Genomic DNA, 19,930 nt, shown 5'->3' on the forward strand with positions numbered 1-19,930 from the left:
TAACTCTGGCTGCGAAACCGGCCTTCGAATTGAGCTCCAATGGCAATGGGAATGGGAAGAGTCCTCTTCAACTTGCTCAACAACTCTCATCAACACACTATCATATTCTTCAGCAGCAGCAGCAACAACAAAGGGCATTGCTGCTGCATCATCAGCAGCAGCAGCAACAAATGAAACATCAAGCCGAAATTATGTACAGAAGGAACAACATTAACAATAGCAATAACTGCAGCAGCAACAACAACAGTGTCATAAATCTGAATTTTGATAATAGCTCTAGCTGCACACCAACAATGTCGTCTACTAGGTCTTTTATTTCTTCCCTTAGCATAGATGGGAGCGTGGCGAACATGGAAGGAAGCGCCTTCCATCTAATCGGAGCTGCGCGCTCTTCTGATCAGAATTCCCAACAGCACAAGAGAAAATGTTCTGCTAGAGGCGACGAGGCGAGCGGTGGCAAATGCCATTGCTCAAAGAAGAGGTTTAGATTCCCTTATTCAGCATTTTTGAATATGTCCCTCCAAAGATTTAAGTTTCATTTTGACATTACCATTTGCATCATTCTCCACAGGAAACATAGAGTGAAGAGATCAATCAAGGTGCCTGCTATCAGCAACAAACTTGCAGATATCCCTCCTGATGATTATTCGTGGAGGAAGTACGGGCAGAAGCCCATCAAGGGGTCTCCACACCCCAGGTTTCTTCAAATATTTGATTCATTTGATTGATTCAAATATTGAAACTTTCTGCATTCTTTAATTAGTCTTAATTATTCTTGTGAAATTTGATTTGCATTCTATGCTACTAGTTAAGTACCAATTAGTGTGACATACCGGCCTATAGTGTTTTTGAATATTAAGTGGTAGTTATACTTCAATTCGATTGGGCCCTGCTTACCTCTACCTTTTGTAATTTGTTCTTAGAACTACTCAGGACAGGTAAATCAGAATATTACAGACTTGAGTGATTCAAATAGTCCTGGTGTTCTTTACTGTCAACTTTTTTGAACCATTCTTGTATCTGGTTACTCACAATACGTAGATTAACCTCGTGAACTTTTTCGAAAGTGCAACATACTCCTTCCTGTGAAATGAAAGTTGTTATGTTACAGGAAATTGATTGTAATTTATGTTTATTTCAGGGGGTATTATAAGTGCAGCAGCATGAGAGGGTGCCCTGCTAGGAAGCATGTTGAGAGGTGCTTGGAAGAGCCTTCAATGCTAATAGTTACCTATGAAGGGGAGCACAACCACCCTAAATTATCAACACAATCTGCAAACGCATGAACTCTATAATTCAATTTATCAAAACCTATTATTGATTTTAGATTCTGCTGTAATGTACATATCTTAAGTGGGGATAAGCAGGGATTTTTCTTCTTTTTTTCTTTCTCCAACTTTTGGATAGTTGGTTAATTAGCCGTTTAGTTAGAATGAGAATGAGGGTCAATGATGAAATTTAAAGTCGTCTGTAAAATTGGCATTGTCAATTCTTAAGAACTCTTGACTTTCTTGAGCATGTTATGAACATGTAAGCGTTTTTTATTTTTTAATGAATGCTTTTTTTTTTTGGATAGAAATGAATGATTGAATTGTCTTTGAAAATGGTAATATTATTCTTTGTTGACCACACTTTAAGGATCAAGTTTTCTAAGAGCTATTAAAGGACCCTTTTTGTGTTTGAAACTTTGATAATAATGAATGCTGACAACAATGATGTCGTTTCATGGTAGCAACTTTTGTAGGTTAAAGGGAAAAATTCCTAATTTGAGAATCAATCCTTGATTGAAATTTGAAAGATATGATGATCATTCATTAAAACTCGGGTTTCTTTTTGTTTTATAACAAGATTATCTAAAAGCACAACACAATGATCATTTTGGATTGCAATGGCTCCATGCAAAGCCTATTCCAATTTTGTTGTTTCTTATACAAACCATGTGAACCGCAAGGGAATCAATATGGGCATTTGAGCAATCATACTTTCTTTCTAACCCTCATTATTATTGGAGTAGAACAAATTCTGTCTCTTCCCTACCTTGCGTTCCATTATTATTCTTCTTCTATAATCTATCATCTAATTCTCTTGTGGTAATGCGGAACAAAACTGGGAGAGGATGTTTTCTAACGTTTCACACTCATCTTAAAAACTTAACATGTTAATTCTATATATGCTTGTTATAATTATCCACTAGTTTAAATTAACGCTCTAGTTCAAACGAAAGCAATATCTATCATGATTTGAGTCTATCCTAGGAAGAAAGAGGTTATACTTAAGTTTCACAGGAGAAAATAAATTAATAATAATAAACCACCGTATATTTTCATTTAACGTTTAATAATTATACAAAAACCACATAAATTTAGTGGTTGTAAATGTTTCCCTTAATTAAACATAAACATACTCTACGAACATCCAAATATCCCTTGTAATGACAACATTATAAACATATAAATAAATAAAATCCTTGCAAGATCCAAGACAAGGAAAATGTTACCTTTCATGATATATCCTCTCTTTTATACAAGAGATTGCAGATGAAGAAATGGATACTCTAGAAGTCTGAATGACACAGACAAACTAGACCTGAATGTGTTATTGGGATGCGGCAAAGAGGACATTCTGGCTTTTCATTGTTCCTACATGAGATCACATCAAAACAAAGAGGAGGTTCAACAAACAGAAATGGGGGCATGTGAGGAGAATAAATAATGCAGGACGACACAATACCAGCAAAATACATGGCCACAGGATGTAGCTGTTGGATGTTGATGATTACTTAGGCAAAGAGTGCATTTGCTAGTCCCATACTGCAAAACAGATGAGGATTTATCAAAATACAATTGATACTGATTAGGACAAATTACCCTCACCTCACTTGAAATTTGATCAAATTCAACCCCACTCTACTATATCTAAAAATACATTGATCTCTACTAGGATTTAAGTAATGGTAGGTACCCTTCTGTTCTGTCAAAATGTGAACATAATTCTAATCTCCCATAAAAGGATTTAGAGATAAATGTAATGTGAATATAGAGGGAAATCATGATGAATTTCACTCCAATCATGTTATGTATACGCCAAAAATCAGCCACCTGAAATACACATTAAAAGTGTGTGAAACAACACATGCATTTATACACAAATACATGTTGGTTGATTTGGTGACTGAATTTTTATGTACATACAGAATTTTTTATTTCCAAATCACAGAAGGTCAATATAATATGCTCTATTTCTTATTAAGTTCACTGTGGTAGATCATATCTTTCTTAATAGAAAATAGGCTTTCTGCTTATTAACAATATTAAACCAAAATAGGATGCACAAAAGTAACAAACCATCATTGCCTGCATTACAACCACGCTAATCTTATTGTACATATTCAAGGTTTGAACAAAACCAGTAGATGCAAGGAATATAGGATGACTTGACAGAAGATGAAGAATCGGAGACCCAACCTCCTTCATCAGTATCTAGGATGCCAGATTACCTTCTTCATTCAGAACAGGCAAACCATGTCCTATTATACAATAAAGGGGTCAACTTATGATAAGAACAAATAACAAAAGTTCTTTTAGTTTTTGGACAGAAATTGCAATAAATTGAAATAGCAAAAAATTGTTGTAACGCATAAGAATATCAGTAGAAATGGAAATTAAGAAGAGAAGAAAAAAAAATGAATGAAAAATCAAAGGAAAAAATTAATCAAGAAAAAAACTATGACCTGCTGATCTCTGTTGGGATGCAAAAGATGCCTGATGAACTGAGCCAGCAACTGAAGGTATACTTCTTTGGCGCAGCCCTTCTGCAGCTATTACACAAAGTTGAATCAGTAGAAATACTCCTAGTATTTGGTATCTGCACCAAAGTGAAATCAAAGAAAAGACAGGTGCTCAAAATAAATCCTCTATGGAAGAAACATACTTTGCTTACTACAATGATTGATAGGAAATAATAGATAAGCTTAGGATTGTGGAACGAGACAAAGGTCATCACAGACTGTACTAAAGGCCATATTTATTCTTCGTAAGGAAGCATATCAGGAAGAACAATAATAATTATAATGTGCATACAGACCTTTTATAAAGCAATTTCAGGAGGTCACCTAACCCAAGAATTATTGATCGAATGATATGGAGTAGAATGTAAAAAAATATAAAACAAATGTTCTGGTCCACTGTCTAAAGATCAACATGGAACTTTCATCCTATTGCTTAGAAATTCAATGGAATTAAAAGGAACATTAGGTTTTACATTATACGCCCTCAGTCCATTGCATCCAATCTCATTGCTGTTAAAAATTCTTAGGAGAGAGAGGGGGGTGGGGAGTATGGATGGAATGGACTTCATCCAATACAATACCATTGCATCACTTTCCATCAATCCAAAAAAAAGTCTAAATAAAAAGCTAAAACAGTAGGAAAAGATATTATGGAGAATTTTGAGAGCAAATCCTCCATTGCCAACACATTTTTACAAAATTTGGAATTTCAAATTCTAATACCTGGGTCTTTGATTTGATGGTTTTCCAATGAAGAGATAACGAATGCCTGAAGCACGCTTAGATATATGATAATAAAGGCCTGCAAACAATGGGGGGAAAATGGAATGCATGTAGAGAAGTTACTTCTGGAAATTTTATCACCTCAATGAGCCTATCAAGCAAAAGGATCACCTTCAAAGTAGAACAGCATTAGATTAGCACAAAGAACCAGTGTATCAACTCACGCACAAAAGGGAGCATCTGGTGGCAGGGTATAAAAACTTTATTCAGTAAAAGCAAAATATTCTTTTAGACAAAGCCAGTTCAAACTTTGTAAGCTTAAGCAAACATACAGCTCCAACAAAAGAAGAAAATAATCGGGTTTCATACAAGGATCAGCCAAGTATAATTTAAATTGTGAGTTCTGACTTCTCATAAAATTTTGAAGGAAGAACAAATAGTAGAACAGTATATAACTGTAACAGTTTTACAAAAATTATTGATGATAAATATACCACAGGCCATCGCTGAACCACATGCAACCAAAAACCACTCAGTTTTTGCTTCAATCTTGAAAGAGTTGTACTATATTGTCCTGATGTTGAAGGACTGACCGCAGAGTCCTGTGAACTACGGCTCCTGATAGCACTTTCACCATAACTCTCAGCAAACTCTGAATCAGCAAGGGCAATGCCACGGGAAGCAATTCATGAACTGTCAAATAAACAATCAAGTCATCACAAAACTTGACACACAGATGGCTCTTTCATGGTGAATAATCAAAGAACTCGATGAGTTAATCCAAATTTAGGAGAAACAGGCAATAACCAACCTAATATGATCTGCTATATAAGGAATAGCTGTCTGGTATACAATGAAAATAGTGCGCCTTGCAGGGGTAGGAGGCAGCCCATAAGCGCCAGCAACCGTAAAAAGAAAAACAATCAACAACTTCTCCAAATTCAGAATAGCGGGAAGTTCACCAAAACAGCTATAAAGCTCAGCCCCAAAACAAACAAACAAAAAGAAGGGGAAGAAATATTACTTCCAAGCCAATAAAACATTAGCATAAAAAGAATGCACCACAAAGACATTTTCAATTTCGAACTAGGTGTCTGCCTATGCCTAAAGTCATGGTCCTCCAACACATAATGATATTCTAAATTCTCTTCCAATCTGAACCAAATATGTTATAATAATAAAATAGAATGCCAAAAGTGTTTAATTTCAATCCACTGTTAAAGTAATTTACACTATAAATAAATCATATTTCCATTGTATATGACTTAATTGATGTAGTTCTTAAAAGACTAAATTATTTTCTGATGATATGACTATCACTTATTATTAGGGTATGAAAGTATTAGAACGACATTGCATCCAAATAGAATTTATAAAGGAGGAGTGCTAAGGGCCAGCAAGTTTTGTGATTTGTAGTCATCAGTTAGCCATCATTGGTGTTTTTAATGGTGTGAGATTTCATCCAATGGTTTGGGATTACTCACTTTTCTTTTGCTAGTTAAGTGCTGGCCAGATTTTAATAAAAGTTCTGTCCCATAGACTTTCTCTTTATAAAATAAAACTATTGTGATCTGTATGTAAGACAGTAAGAGAGCCACATACTTAGTGGAAAAGTCACATTAAGGGGAAAAAAATATTAGAAGTAAGCATAAAAAATGAAGATGAAATATAGTGAAACCTGAGTGGTGTCACAGTACTCCTCCCCAAGCGTCTGCTGCCCTGAACCTGTTGTGAGAACATATTAAAACATTTGCCCCAAGAGATTTTGTCTGCAAAACAACACAGCCTAATAAGCACTACTCAATCAAGTCCTGCTTCTCCGCACTGTCAATGTAAAAGAACTTTTAAAACCGACATCCAATTAAGTGTTGCCACAATGAACTTCCTCATCCAATATCTTCAGTGTAAAAAGAGTTGCATGCATCCCGTCCTTTAATGAACCACATAGAAAATGGCCATTGACTCAGTACAGTACCCTCCACAAAAGCATCACACCACATTATGCAAATTGAAGTGTATTTGTTTGTCATACTTTGAACATAAGAGTACTTCTTACATTATGCAGTTTTGATCAGCAAATACTCTCAAAAATCACAAAACCTTTACAGAAATATAGAAATAAACAAACCTCATTTTGATAAGCAACAGCAACCCTCGTACCTATACTATGATATATTAAGTAAAACTTCATAGACGAAAGAGGCATACTGCTCGTCCTTCTCGGCGGCGCGCATCATCTCCGGCTGAGCAGGCAGAGGTTGGGGGGATGGTGCCACTAGGACCAGCTTCGCCACTGCCATTTCTTCCAAAGTGACCCGAACCCATGATTACTTGTTCCTTCCCTTCTTTTCTTACAGCAAATACAAAATTTCAGAAACAAATCTGTTTCTTCTCTAATCTCTATATTTTTTATGTGTGAGTTATTAAATGCCTCTTCAGTCTCTCACTGTCTCACAGTCATCATCATGCGAACCCCAAACAGGTCACTGATAAGTGGCATGTCCTAGTTGCCAACAATAAGAAAAAAAAAATTAGGTTATAAAAAATTTTAGAGGAAGACCCCATCTCGGCTCCTATCCATGGTTCAAAATAACAATCCGTTTCTCATTGATTGGAGAATGATTGCAACTTTTAATCATTAATTTTGTCAGACTTTGTGACTCCTCTATTAAACTCTTCCTTCAAATATTAATAAAGGCCAATTATCTAGTGCCTGTAATTTTGGTGTCGAAATTGTCGAAGTTGCCTCTTATGGTAAGTTTTAAATATTAAAAAATAATTTATTTTTATATTTTTTAATTTAAATATTAAATTTTATCTCATTTTAATAAGTTAAGCAAATATATATAGACACCATAGCATACACCATAAATAAATCTTACTTACGCATAACAGTAATTGATTATATGTCTAAAAATCAAAGACAAAACATTTTCTTGTCGTGTTAATAATAATACCCTGCAATGAAGTAGCACAAGTAAATCCTGTAAAAAAATTTATGAAACATTTAAATTTTTAACTAATTATAAATATAGACATTTAAATTTATAACGAACTACAAAGTATGATAAATATCTTAAATTTTAATAAGTTATTATACCTACTATTTTATTAATTATTAATCTTAGTTGGTAGTAGTTTCAGTTTTCGCTTCTTTTTAAATTGCAAAGATATTTTTATTACTTTGATTGATGGACAATATAAATATAAAAATTTGATTTGCCTTTGAAAAACTTTTAAGTAATGATCAATTAAGACATTAGACCAAACTTGATCATATACAATGCGCTGATCGATAGTCTTTATAAGATTCGTAATTTGAAGGAAACTTGTAAATACAATGAGTGAAAAAAATTTAAAACATGACAATATCATGTTTACAACACTAATAAATGGATATTATAAGGATTGAGATATGAAATCTGCATTGGAGATCATAAAGAGAATAATAAATTAAAAGTTAGATTGAACTTGATGAGGTAGCGTTTACTAACCTTGCATAAAGGTTTTGTAAAGAAAAATATGGAGAAGGAAGAACAAAGAACTGAAGTTGCTACCAACCAACAGCAGAAACAATATATTGTTGAAAATTATGGTTACCGGTCATACTTTATAATTTATTATGAATTTATGTATTTATGTTTATAATTAGTTAGAGATTGAAGGGTCATATAAAATTTTTTTCAGAAGTTTACATATCTTACTTTACTACAACATATTGTTAACAAGACAGCAAATATTTTGTCTCTTGAAATAATTTTTTGACACGTAATTAGTTAACCTTACTTAAAAACAAAATCCATTAATTCTGAATAGAGACTTTAATAAAAAATTCAAAAAGTCCCACGAAAATTAAAAATTAAATACTATATTTAATGAAGACTAAATTGTTATTTCAAGTAATGATTAAGAACATCATAGAATTTTACTCAAAATTTTATGACAAATCTATAATTTTTAGAAGAATACATATTAAGTCTTTAAAAAAAATGTTTATGAAAAATTTATAAATTATTGAAGAAAAAATATCAAATAAATTTCTAAAATTGCAATATAGATTTATATATCGTAAAAAATTATAACATTGGACACAATTCATTTTTCTTAGTCTTTCAATGATTCAATCCGTAAATTGCAATACTTACATGGACATAAAAAATTAAAATGCTTGACATAATTATTCTTCTTACTCTTTCATCCTATTTTGATCGGATTTATTTATTAATCAATTATTACTTTTTTTTTGCTATAAAATAACTAAATAAATAAATAAGGAAGAGGTAACAAATATAAAATAAAGAAATGTAAAGAGAAAGAAGTATTGCAACGTAAAGGAGAGAGAGAATAGTTTATTAATTGTGTGTAAAAGCTTCAGCCTATGCCCCTATTTATACATGTGCAAGGCTTTACTTTTTCAAACTATATTAAATACAATCACCCTTGGTAAACTAAATCTCATGAAAATGGTCATCCACATCATTCATCCTTATCACAACAATCCTTATTACAACACTCCCCCTTGGATGACCATTTAGGATTATTGCCTCGTTAAAACCTTACTAAAGAAAACCCAATAAGAAAAAAACTTTAGTTAAGGAAAAAGAGTACAATATCATTTGTGATGAGAACTACCTCATTAAAAACCTTGTCAAGAAAAATCCAGTGGGAAAAAACATGACTAAGGAAAAAAGAGTACAGTCTCCCCCTCTTGCCGACATCATTTAATGTCATGAAATCGGCGCATCCCAATCTCATGTACCAATCTTTCAAAGGAGGATTTTGGGAGTGACTTTGTGAACAAATCTGCCAGATTGTCACTTGAGCGGATCTGTTGGACATCAATTGTCCCTTGATTTTGAAGATCATGAGTGAAGAAGAATTTGGGAGAAATATGCTTTGTTCTATCACCTTTGATATATCCGCCTTTAAGTTGAGCAATACATGCTGTATTATCTTCAAACAGGACAGTTGGAGCTATCTTCTGATCAATCAGTCCACATGATGACAGAATATATTGGATCACACTCCTCAGCCAAAAACACTCGCGACTAGCTTCATGTATCGCTAGTATTTCAGCATGATTAGAGGATGTTGTTGCAATCGTCTGTTTTGTGGACCTCCATGATATAGCTGTACCACCATATGTGAATAGATATCCTGTTTGAGATCTCCCTTTATGTGGATCAGACAAATATCCAGCATCTGCATAGCCAACTAATTGTGACTTGGATCCATAGGGATAAAATAATCCCATATCAACAGTTCCATGAAGATATCGAAAGATCTGTTTGATTCCACTCCAATGTCTTCTGGTTGGAGAGGAACTATATATTGCTAGTAAATTCACAGCAAATGATATAATCTTTTGAACTTCTAGTTCACATTGCCCTGATCGAGGATCTAAATGCATCAACGATGATGTATTCCAATTAAGTTCCTTTTCAGGAAGCTTATTCTCTCCCCCTAATGTTGGAAATTTTAATTCATCAAAATGACAATCCGCAAATCGGGCTTTAAATACATCTCCCGTTCGTATCTCAAGATACCTCACTATAGAGGGAGAACATATCCAACATATATCCCCAATTTTCTTTGGGGTCCCATTTTGGTGCGATTAGGTGGTGCAATGGGAACATATATCGCACACCCAAATATTCTTAAATGGGAGACATTTAGCTGCTGGCCAAAAGCTAATTGCATAGGAGAGAACTGATGGTAACTCGTTGGCCTCAAACGAATAAGTGCCGCAGCATGTAAAATAGCATGCCCCCAAACCGAGGTTGGGAGATTTGTTCTCATAAGCAAGGGTCTAGCAATCAATTGGAGGCGTTTAATAAGTGATTCTGCTAACCCATTTTGTGTGTGAACATAAGCTACTGGATGTTCAACACTTATTCCATTAGCCATACAATAAGCATCAAAAGCTTGGGAAGTAAATTCACCAGCATTATCAAGGTGAATTGCTTTGATTGGATTTTTTGAAAATTGTGCTTTTAATCGAATAATTTGAGCCAGTAATCTCGCAAACGCCAGGTTGCGAGAAGACAATAAGCACACATGTGACCATCTCGAAGATGCGTCTATTAGGACCATAAAATATCTGAAAGATCCACATGGTGGATGAATAGGTCCACATATATCACCTTGAATCCTTTCTAAGAATTCAGGAGACTCAAATCCAATCTTTACTGGTGATAGCCTTAAAATTAACTTTCCTTGAGAACTAGTAAACTTCTGGTTTACAATGGCATGTGATTCAATTGCACTAATCTTTGTATAATATAACCCAGATGAAAGTGAGGGCAACTTTTCTAATATAACCTTTTTATTTAAATCATGAGTTGTGATACATAAATACTCATGATTTCCCTCATTCATTGTCTCAACATGATATCCATTTCGGCGAATATCTTTGAAACTCAACAAGTTCCTCAGAGACTTGGTAGATAATAGTGCATTATTTATTACAAATTTTGTTCCTCCAGGAAACAAAATTATAGCTCTTCCGGAGCCTTCTATCACATTGCCCGAGCCAATAATAGTATTAACATACTCTTCTTTTGGCACAAAATGGGTAAAATATATATCACTTTTAAGAATAGTGTGCGAACTTGCACTATTTGCAAGGCAAATATCTTCAGAATATGTCCTTGCCATTTTTCTTCAAAAAAATAAATGATAATATTAATAAAATGAGTAGAAGTACATGCACAGTAAAATTATTCATATGAATACTTAGCAAACACATATTAAACTATTCCATCATTGATCAAATAGCCAATATTTTCCTCAGAATCCTTAAAGAAATTAGATACATCATAATGAGTGGTAGAATTTTCATCATTTGAAACAAAATTTGTTTCCTTTTCTTTGTCATCCCTTTTCAATGATGCTTGATAAAGATCAACTAGGTGGCTTGGGGTACGACAGGTACGTGACCAATGGCCCTTTCCTCCACAACAAAAGCATTTATCCTCAATTGATATACTTTGCCCATTGTTTCTTTCTTTATCTCACTTCTGGTGAGATCTTTTTTGTGAACATAATTTCTTTTCCTTCCATAATTTTTTTTTGTTATCAAAATCTTGCCATTTACCTTTTCCGGGGTTATAATTTGCCGCATTTGCTTCAGGAAATGGGGCGGCGCCAGCTGGGCGCACTTCATGATTTCTTAAAAGCAACTCATTGTTGCGTTCAGCAACAAGAAAGTAAGAAATTAGCTCAAAAAAAATTTAAATCCTTTTTCTTGATTGCTACTGCAGGAGCACATTCGATGCATGGAAGGTCGAGAAAGTTTTCTCTAACATATCGGGCTTGAGGAGGTATCACCGTTTTTTCATGATTATACCTTTTTCAAGGTCTTTCCACAGATCTGCAGGATCTTTTAATGTGTGGGATATTCATTTTTCAATCATACTTCAAGATGACGACGAAGGAAAAATATGGCTTTATCTTTATCCTTCTGGGATATATTATTTTCAGTCTCAATGGTATCTCCAAGATCCATTGAATCAAGATAGATTATATCCATGGTAAATAATTATTTCTAAATACATCAAAAGCATTATATTCAAGATGAAAGAGATTCGACATAATAAAAATTTGTTACCTGAAATCTTCCTAATAATTTCGTTAGAGCTTCGTGCTGATAACGTGTTATAAAATAACTAAATAAATAAATAAGGAAGATGTAACAAATATAAAATAAAGAAATGTAAAGAGAGAGAAGTATTGCAACGTAAAGGAGAGAGAGAATAGTTTATTAATTGTGTGTAAAAATTTCAGCCTATGCCCCTATTTATACATGTGCAAGCTTTACTTTTTCAAACTATATTAAATACAATCACTCTTGGTAAACTAAGTCTCATGAAAATGGTCATCCACATCATTCATCCTTATCACAACAATCCTTATTACAACATTTTTTAATTATTAGTCAATTATTGCTTCTTTTTTTTTAATTCTACTCGATATTTCTTTTAAAAAAAATATAATTTTTTTATTTTTTTCTATAGTATCTATCAACCCAACAAACGAAAAACAAATACGAATTCAAATTTCTAACACTTACTTAAACGAACTAGTAAATTAACCACTATATCAACCCAAATTAATTTTCTCAAAATCTTATCTAATATTTTGTTTTCCCGATGTACCATAAATTCATCACAAAATAATTAATGTAAAGAAGATAATATAAATATATCTTATTTATGTATAATTAATGATTTACATAATATTTTGGCTACTAATAGATATTCGGAAGGCTGTGCAAGAACTCCATGTTAAGGGTTACAAGATTTGTTAAATAGAATATATAGAAAAGATTAATTTACCGCAATTGTTTCAAGCTCATAAATTCAATTCCATGTTAATGAGATATTAACTTTAAAGGAGCAAGAAGATGAAATGAATTAAAGTAATAAGAGTATAGATATTTGCGGGTTTTTTAACTAAAAAATAATACTAGGAAATCAAGATGGTTCCAACCAAAATTCAGCTAAATGTTTTTGGGTTGGGATCCGAAAGCCCAATTTACTTCAGCATCACCCTAAAATTGACCCATGATAAACCAAAATCATCTTCCCCAAAACCCTACCCTTTCCTTTCACCGTTTTACTGCACCATATTTTGAAAACCATCTACAGTCGCATCACGATTCCGGGAGCATCGAGCAAACCTCTTTCCTATCTTCTTCGGACGCCGCCCCCCGCGCCTCCGCGCATCGTGCCTCCACGCACCGTACCAGAGTAGCTTCACCAACCTCGGTCGCGGTCACGGGCTCCCACCTAAGTGTGTCGAGCGAGTAGGGTCTTTTCATCACAGAGGGCGCGCCGCTGCTGCTGCATGCCGGTGTTAGCGGCGCTCTTGAAGCCTCCTGGTGCAGCTCGGCCGAACGCCATTGAGGTTCCACTGCTCTAGACTGGAACCTCCCTTCATCTCACTAATTGGTAAGTATTTAGATGTTTCTTCTGATTTTCTCTGCATATTTTGAAAAGGAATTTGGACATGGTGTTGTTGTAGTGTTTTTAGTGAATTTTTAGGGATTGGAGGTTTCTTTTATGTTGTATAATTCAGGTAATATAATCTTGCTGAATCACTAGTCCTTTTGATAAATATTAGCTGCATGTTTTCATGGTTTAGGAGTTTCGCAAAAGCGTTATCACTGGTAAGTATGTTTGTTTTTTCCTAATTGAACTTGGGTCTGTACTGATTATATAAAATTCTAGCAAGAAAATTTGATTTTTTGGGTAAGATTTGTTGGAGGTTTTACAACATCTATTGGAGTTTATTAATTACCAAGAACATAAAATTAGAAATGGTTTAATTATGTTTTGTAATCTATGCTTAGGTTCAGGAACTATGGTTGTAGTCGATGTGGTTTACCTTTGCTAAGTTGTTGGATGTTGTTGAATTGCTGTAACTAGCGAATGGATGATTCTGAAATTAGAAAACAAAAGATGATGTTATTGGGAGTTGGATTTTGCTATATTGAATGTGATTGGAGATTGATTATTGCTGTTCTCTTAATAGTGGTTTGAATTTTGGATGATGAAATTATATTAAATTTGTTCTAATTTTGGTCGAACTTAATTTTGGTCCTTACTCATGATCCAAGAGTCAATTTATTTGGAACTCTGAAATCGTTTCTACCACCCATCTTGTAACTTACTGCTTGTTAAATCATGTTTTCTATATGCAAATTTACCTGTTTGCTTTCCAACCCTTTATATCCCGGAACGTACACTTGATGTAATCTCTGTAACTTAAGACTCTCTTCAGGCGATTTTCTATTCATGTTGAACATCTACTCTAATTTTGCATGTGTTTAAAAATGAACCTCGTGCAATTTGATATATACTGCATCTAATTTTGGTTTAATATGGTATTAATTGATATGGGTTTCGTATAGCATCATCAACCATGTTTAATTGAGAACTCTTTTAATGTTGCCTCTGATCTTTGTATGCAGTATCCATTTTTAGGTACTGGGGCTGTTTCTTGTGAAATTGCATCAGGATTGTTTTGCAGAAAAGCCAACCAACATGGAAAAAAGGTAAAATGATGTCTACCATTCTCATTTTAACATTCTACATGATCTTATGTGTGACTTACAACTAGTGTTACAATTAACAAAAATTATTAGAGTCGCGATGCTCGCCCAACTACATACATAACATGATGAGCACGCTATCTAAAAATAACTCTGTTGAGAAGCTTGCAGAGATTGATGAGATCGGATTCAGATTCTTGAGGCTTGTTCCGAATTGGTTGGTGAAGCAAGCCATCATAATTCACCTGGCCGAGGATAAGTTTTGCTATCTTAATTACCTAGTGTGGCATAGGCGTATATGCACAAATATCTTTGGGTATAGATATATCACCATGCACTAACACATGAACATGTTGTAGGTGATCCATTCCCATCCCTAAATGACAGTAATCCCTGCCACGTGGCCATCAAAAATTAGTTGTTTGCTATATATCTCTTGTATACGCTAGCTGATGTTCTTCCTTGTGTAATGGTGTTTTGTAAGAAAAAAGTTAGTTATAATTAAGTTTATTTTTTGTTTTAAATCAAACTTTTGTCTGAATGTGGATATTTAAAATTGCAGCATCAAAAAGAGATTTTTTTGACAGGTTTGTTAGAGTTTTAACTCAATCTATTGGTAGCGATGTGGATGATTATCTAAGTGGACATCCGTATGTTTTTTTTTTGAACTGATTAGATGATTTTTGTCTTTTATGCAATATGTCTTTCCCACTCAAAAAAGTTTATAGTATTGGTCCTATAATGAATGGCTGAAACTGATTCTCCTTTTCTTCTTTTACCTTACTACTTGTTAAGTCATTTTTTATGTATGCCAACAACTTCCCCCCATTGCTTTCCAACCTTTTACCATCTTGAACTATATATGGTGCTAACTGTTCAACTTAAGAATATATTCAACCTATTTTTCCTTTATGTAAAACATAACTGGTAACCATCCTCTGTGCAAGTCTTCTATTTTCAGCGGTTGCAATACGATCATCTCGACAACTATCATGAGCCTAAGCCATGGCTCACTGCGTGGACCTCAAAGAGGCTAGAAAAGAAGGCGCAATATATTATATCCAAGGTACTCATTTCCCTCTGGTAATCGGTTACTTTATGCCAGTATGTAAGTGGATGTTGCTTTCGAGAGGACTCAAGATGTTTCTTATGTTTGCTATTTGGTTGTTTCTAAATATGTTTCCAGTTTCAGATGTGCTAGGTAGTTGTGGTTGACCTCGTGTGTTTAAGATGTGAATGTTTTTTTTTCTGGTTCTGGTTTTTGTGTTGGTGATGCTTTAGAGTTTGATTAAGGTCAATGACTCTCTTCATTTCTTAAATCAGGGCCGCCTCTTGACTAGACAGCGGAAAGGTGAAGACATAAAAGGCCGATCACTGCAATCTGAAAGGAGAAAATCGGGAAAAAAAGCACTACAAAAGCGTGGACAAAAGGATTCGGCGCTGCCAAGAGTAAGCACGTTTTAACGGCTTAGCATTTTGACAAGTTTACTTCGCTATTGTTAATTTGATTCATGCTATTACTACAAACAGGGGAGCTCTATCTGTGGAGAGAGTGAGCAGGTAGCAATGGAAAGATGACCAAGTGGACGCACAACAAATCCACTTCCAACCAGAAGAAGTTCACGACACGTAGAAGGATAAAAAACTAGCCCGATGGTGAGTATACATTTATGGTTGTGTATGGTTTAAATCTTGGACTAGCTTAAATAAGTTTAGAAGGTTCATTTCAATGTAATTGCATGTTTCTTTACCTAACATATTCAATATGCGTAAAATAGCCCAATAGGGGAGCTACAAAAAAAATTGGGGGAGGGGGGCTAAAAAGGACTGATCACGTAGGTCCAGCCCAAAACAATTTGAGGAAAAAGATCTCCCAATGAGCATAGATGATGATGAGGAGAATGAGCCTCTTGCTAAGAGGATGTGCCGACTGTTTAACCAGGGAGTTGACCAACAAAAACCAAGTACCGAGCCCACCGATGGCAACCTCAATCAGGATAACACTCCCCATAAAACACCTATCTCTAGAGTTTCCGATGCAGGAACACTCTCCGTAGCAGTAATGCAACATCAAGAATGGGAGTTCGACGGACAATTTTCCTAAGCAAAACTATTTCATTTTGTGGTCTATTTTACTTGTTAGTGAATTAGGAACTGTATCCATATAAAACTAACTTCTCTTTAACATTGGTTGAGTTTCTTGCAGTAATCCCAATTTTCTGTCAATGCGAGACCCCAAGAGTGAAAGAATGTGGCAGTACTTTGAGCAACTGCAGAACACGAAGCCACTGCAGACTGTGATGCCAACCACTCAGTCTTGCATGACTCCTAGTCCACCGAGCTAGAAGATTTCACTGGGCATGACTCAGATGGAAAAGAAGTCTACCCAATGTACTTCTATAAAGGTGCATCCATTGTTAAAGGGGCGAAAGCTGGACAAGGATGATGAGGAGCGATTGCGACGATGGGCTACTAATGGTTTGTTGGAGAAAAGGCAGGTCGTGGCGTCGTATGAAGGAAAGCAACATCTAGTATTGGTCCGAGAGGACATCTGCACACTGCTACCCCAGCGCTGGGTCAACAGCAACGTAAGTAGAACATACTAACACTTTGATAGAATGAATATGGTTCTTAATATATATCATGGCTCATAAAGATGACCCTAACTCAATTAAAATGTATCATGCAGATTGTTCAGTGGATGTGTTCAACCTTTAATGTCTCAGAGTCATTGCGGTTTAGGGATGACTTCTACTGTATTCCTCCAGAAATTTTGGTATGCATGAATTTATGGATTCTCATTGTTTATGATTTGAGGTCTGAAACTAAATAGTACTTTTTTAACAGAAAACTGTGTTGCAAAAGAGGAATCTGGATTCCTTCAGGGAGGTTCCTACCATTAGTTATGTGGGGTTGGGTCCTCACTTCGGTGATGATTCTAGATATTTTGACAAAATAGCAGCTTCCAACAAAAACTGTATGGTTCTCGCTGTTTGATGCCATTGCACGAACTAATGCTTGCATGTTGATGTTTTGATTTATGTGCTTACAACACCATGTTTTTCGGTTGGATGTTGCTTATGATAGGCACTAGGATGTTTCTATTCATTGCCACTTGGATGGTTCTGTATATGTTTTTTAATTTTCATGTCTTAGGCACTTGCAATTGCATATACTTAATTGAGATGTGATTGGCTTTCTTTTCATTAGATGTTCTGCAACACGTTACATGTGTTGAGAATTTTGCGACTATCTGTATTTGATGACTAACTTGTTCATGTAACTGTTTTGATATTTCTGTTTCCATCGCAGTGGTTTGTCCTAGTCTGTATCGATCGTCATTGGTGGCTGTTTGCCTTTGAGATTGCTCAAAAAAGGCTGTGGGTGCTGGATAGTATGTATTCAGGAGAGTATAATGATGATAGATCAAACATGCATGCTTATGTGGTAAGTATATGTCCACCAATTAGTGCACCGACATCCTCAGTAGTTGTAAATGTGTTATTGCTAAAGTGTAGCTGCTTTTAAGGGGAAAATCATTGAAGACATAGCTAAAGTGTTGATGTCCGCATATGAGCCCACAGAGAACGACCTACCTCGTTTCTATCCCAGCGTCCCAAAACAACATAACGGGTCAGTTAAAATGACACCTATCAATAATCTTACTAGCACTTCACTTGATAATGATACTTAGTATAATGGTTGAAAATAATATTTCTATTTGTACATGTAGCTGTGATTGTGGTGTATTTGGAGTTTAGAGAAACCCTTGCAGCTTTGGGACAAGGTGAAGTTAAATATCCTGTCACAATTAAGTTGTACCTCTTTCCTATCTATTTCTTTCTTGCTTTCAAAATTAACCACCCATATGGAATCACCATGCAGGACGTTCTACAGGAGTTCCGGAAGAAAATTATACTAGACATAGTGATAGGTCCCCATAATTCACAAATTGGGAAGGCACTGCGTGCCTTGGACAGCGATCCTGTGCGCCGCAACCAGCCAAGAAAAAAGACTAAGGTTGTGAGATCACCCTTCACAGCACCGAGCACGAAGAGCATGCTGTAGCGTGCGGGGTTACCTACTAGAAAGCCAAGCAAGAGGGGAAGACAACGGAAGAAGACAGATGCCTAGGTAAAAAATCAGCAATACCGACACTTGCCTTACTATATCTATAGGTTCCCTGTGAAAGAGTTATGGATGATAATATGGCATTTTCTGACTTAGATGTGTTTCGTGTGAGCCTGATAAACCCTGTTTCACTACAGGTTTATGATTTCATGTTGATGATGTTGTCAAGTTGCTAGTGACTTTATCTAAAACCTTTAAGTGGATGGTACTTCTGATAGGCATTAGGATGTTTCTTTTCTTTGTAAACTGTATAGCTCTGGATCTGTTTTTCAAGTTATCACATGTTAGGCATTTGAACATGTGTGTACTTCATTGAGAAGTGAATGGCTCGTGTTTTATTAGATACTCCTCAGCAGGTTTCATGTGTTAAGTAATTCAGAATTGTCAAGCAATTAGTTCTCAAATTGTGGATGTCTCTAGTTCAATAAGCAATGCATTGCCTTTTTATACTATTTACTCAACTCTGATCGGTGTATATACCCTATTTGTTTATGACTATATGTAAGTGGCACTTCTTTCCATTCACTAGCCTGGTGTTAACTAAATGGACGCGTTATTTATGTTTTTATCATTGTTTTCTATTGCTGAAATTGTGAAGTTGCTGGAACTTTAAGCAATGCACGGACGATTTGTTTTCGTTCAGGCATTGGTGACTTTAACCAAGATTTTAAGTGGATGGTGCTTCTGATAGGCATTGGGATGTTTCTTTTCATTGTGAATTAGATGGTTTGGGATATGGTTTCTTTTTTCCATGTGTTAAGTGGTGCGATATTTTACAACCCACAAACTAACCGGCAAGTGCACCGGGTCGTACCAAGTAATACCTCAGGTGAGTAAGGGTCGATCCCACAAGGATTGATGGATCAAGCAACAATGATTGAGTGATTGGCTTAGTTAGGCAAGCGGAAGAGGGTTTTGAGATATTCAAAAGGTTTAAGTTGAAAAATGTCAGAAGACAGGCACGCAAGTAAATAAGTTGAAAATAAAATATTGGAGAAATAGTTAAGGCTTCAGAGTTATCTATTTTTTTGGATTAACTTTTCTTACTAACTATTTTAATCATGTAGGATTTAATTTATGGCAAACTGTATGTGACTAGACCCTAATTCCTTAGACCTTTCTAGTCTCCTCTAAAATTCATCGACTGCCAATGCCTTGGTCAATTAATTCCAATTAGAGGGTGAAGTTTAAATTCCAGTTTATATGCCACAAAAATTCTAATTACCCAAAAATAA

At 35.1% G+C, this 19,930-nt stretch overlaps 1 protein-coding gene and 2 pseudogenes across 1 annotated transcript; 2 read left to right on the forward strand and 1 right to left on the reverse strand.

Annotated features, from left to right (window-relative positions):
• LOC107493138 (probable WRKY transcription factor 21) overlaps nt 1–1,552 on the forward strand; it is a 2,572-nt pseudogene extending 1,020 nt beyond the window's left edge.
• Nucleotides 1,553–2,316: 764 nt separating this feature from the next.
• On the reverse strand, nt 2,317–7,126 carry LOC107493137 (peroxisome biogenesis factor 10-like; annotated as a pseudogene).
• Nucleotides 7,127–16,354: 9,228 nt separating this feature from the next.
• LOC127748320 (uncharacterized) lies at nt 16,355–19,119 on the forward strand. The gene is made up of 7 exons (XM_052262586.1): nt 16,355–17,152; nt 17,254–17,340; nt 17,877–18,011; nt 18,094–18,197; nt 18,298–18,351; nt 18,450–18,698; nt 18,833–19,119. Exons 1-5 carry the CDS (start codon nt 16,925–16,927, stop codon nt 18,323–18,325), a joined length of 582 nt encoding a protein of 193 aa, XP_052118546.1. The 5' UTR covers nt 16,355–16,924; the 3' UTR covers nt 18,326–18,351; nt 18,450–18,698; nt 18,833–19,119.
• Nucleotides 19,120–19,930: the final 811 nt, after the last annotated feature.

The sequence above is a fragment of the Arachis duranensis genome, chromosome 6 (genome assembly GCF_000817695.3).
Source record: "Arachis duranensis cultivar V14167 chromosome 6, aradu.V14167.gnm2.J7QH, whole genome shotgun sequence".
Lineage (NCBI taxonomy): Eukaryota > Viridiplantae > Streptophyta > Magnoliopsida > Fabales > Fabaceae > Arachis > Arachis duranensis.

Coding starts and splice junctions, on each gene's coding strand:
- LOC127748320 (XM_052262586.1), top strand. CDS start 16,925: ATGACTCAGATGGAAAAGAAGTCTACCCAATGTACTTCTATAAAGGTG. Junction 18,012..18,093: donor CAAACATGCATGCTTATGTG/GTAAGTATATGT, acceptor GCTGCTTTTAAG/GGGAAAATCATTGAAGACAT. Junction 18,198..18,297: donor GTCCCAAAACAACATAACGG/GTCAGTTAAAAT, acceptor TTGTACATGTAG/CTGTGATTGTGGTGTATTTG.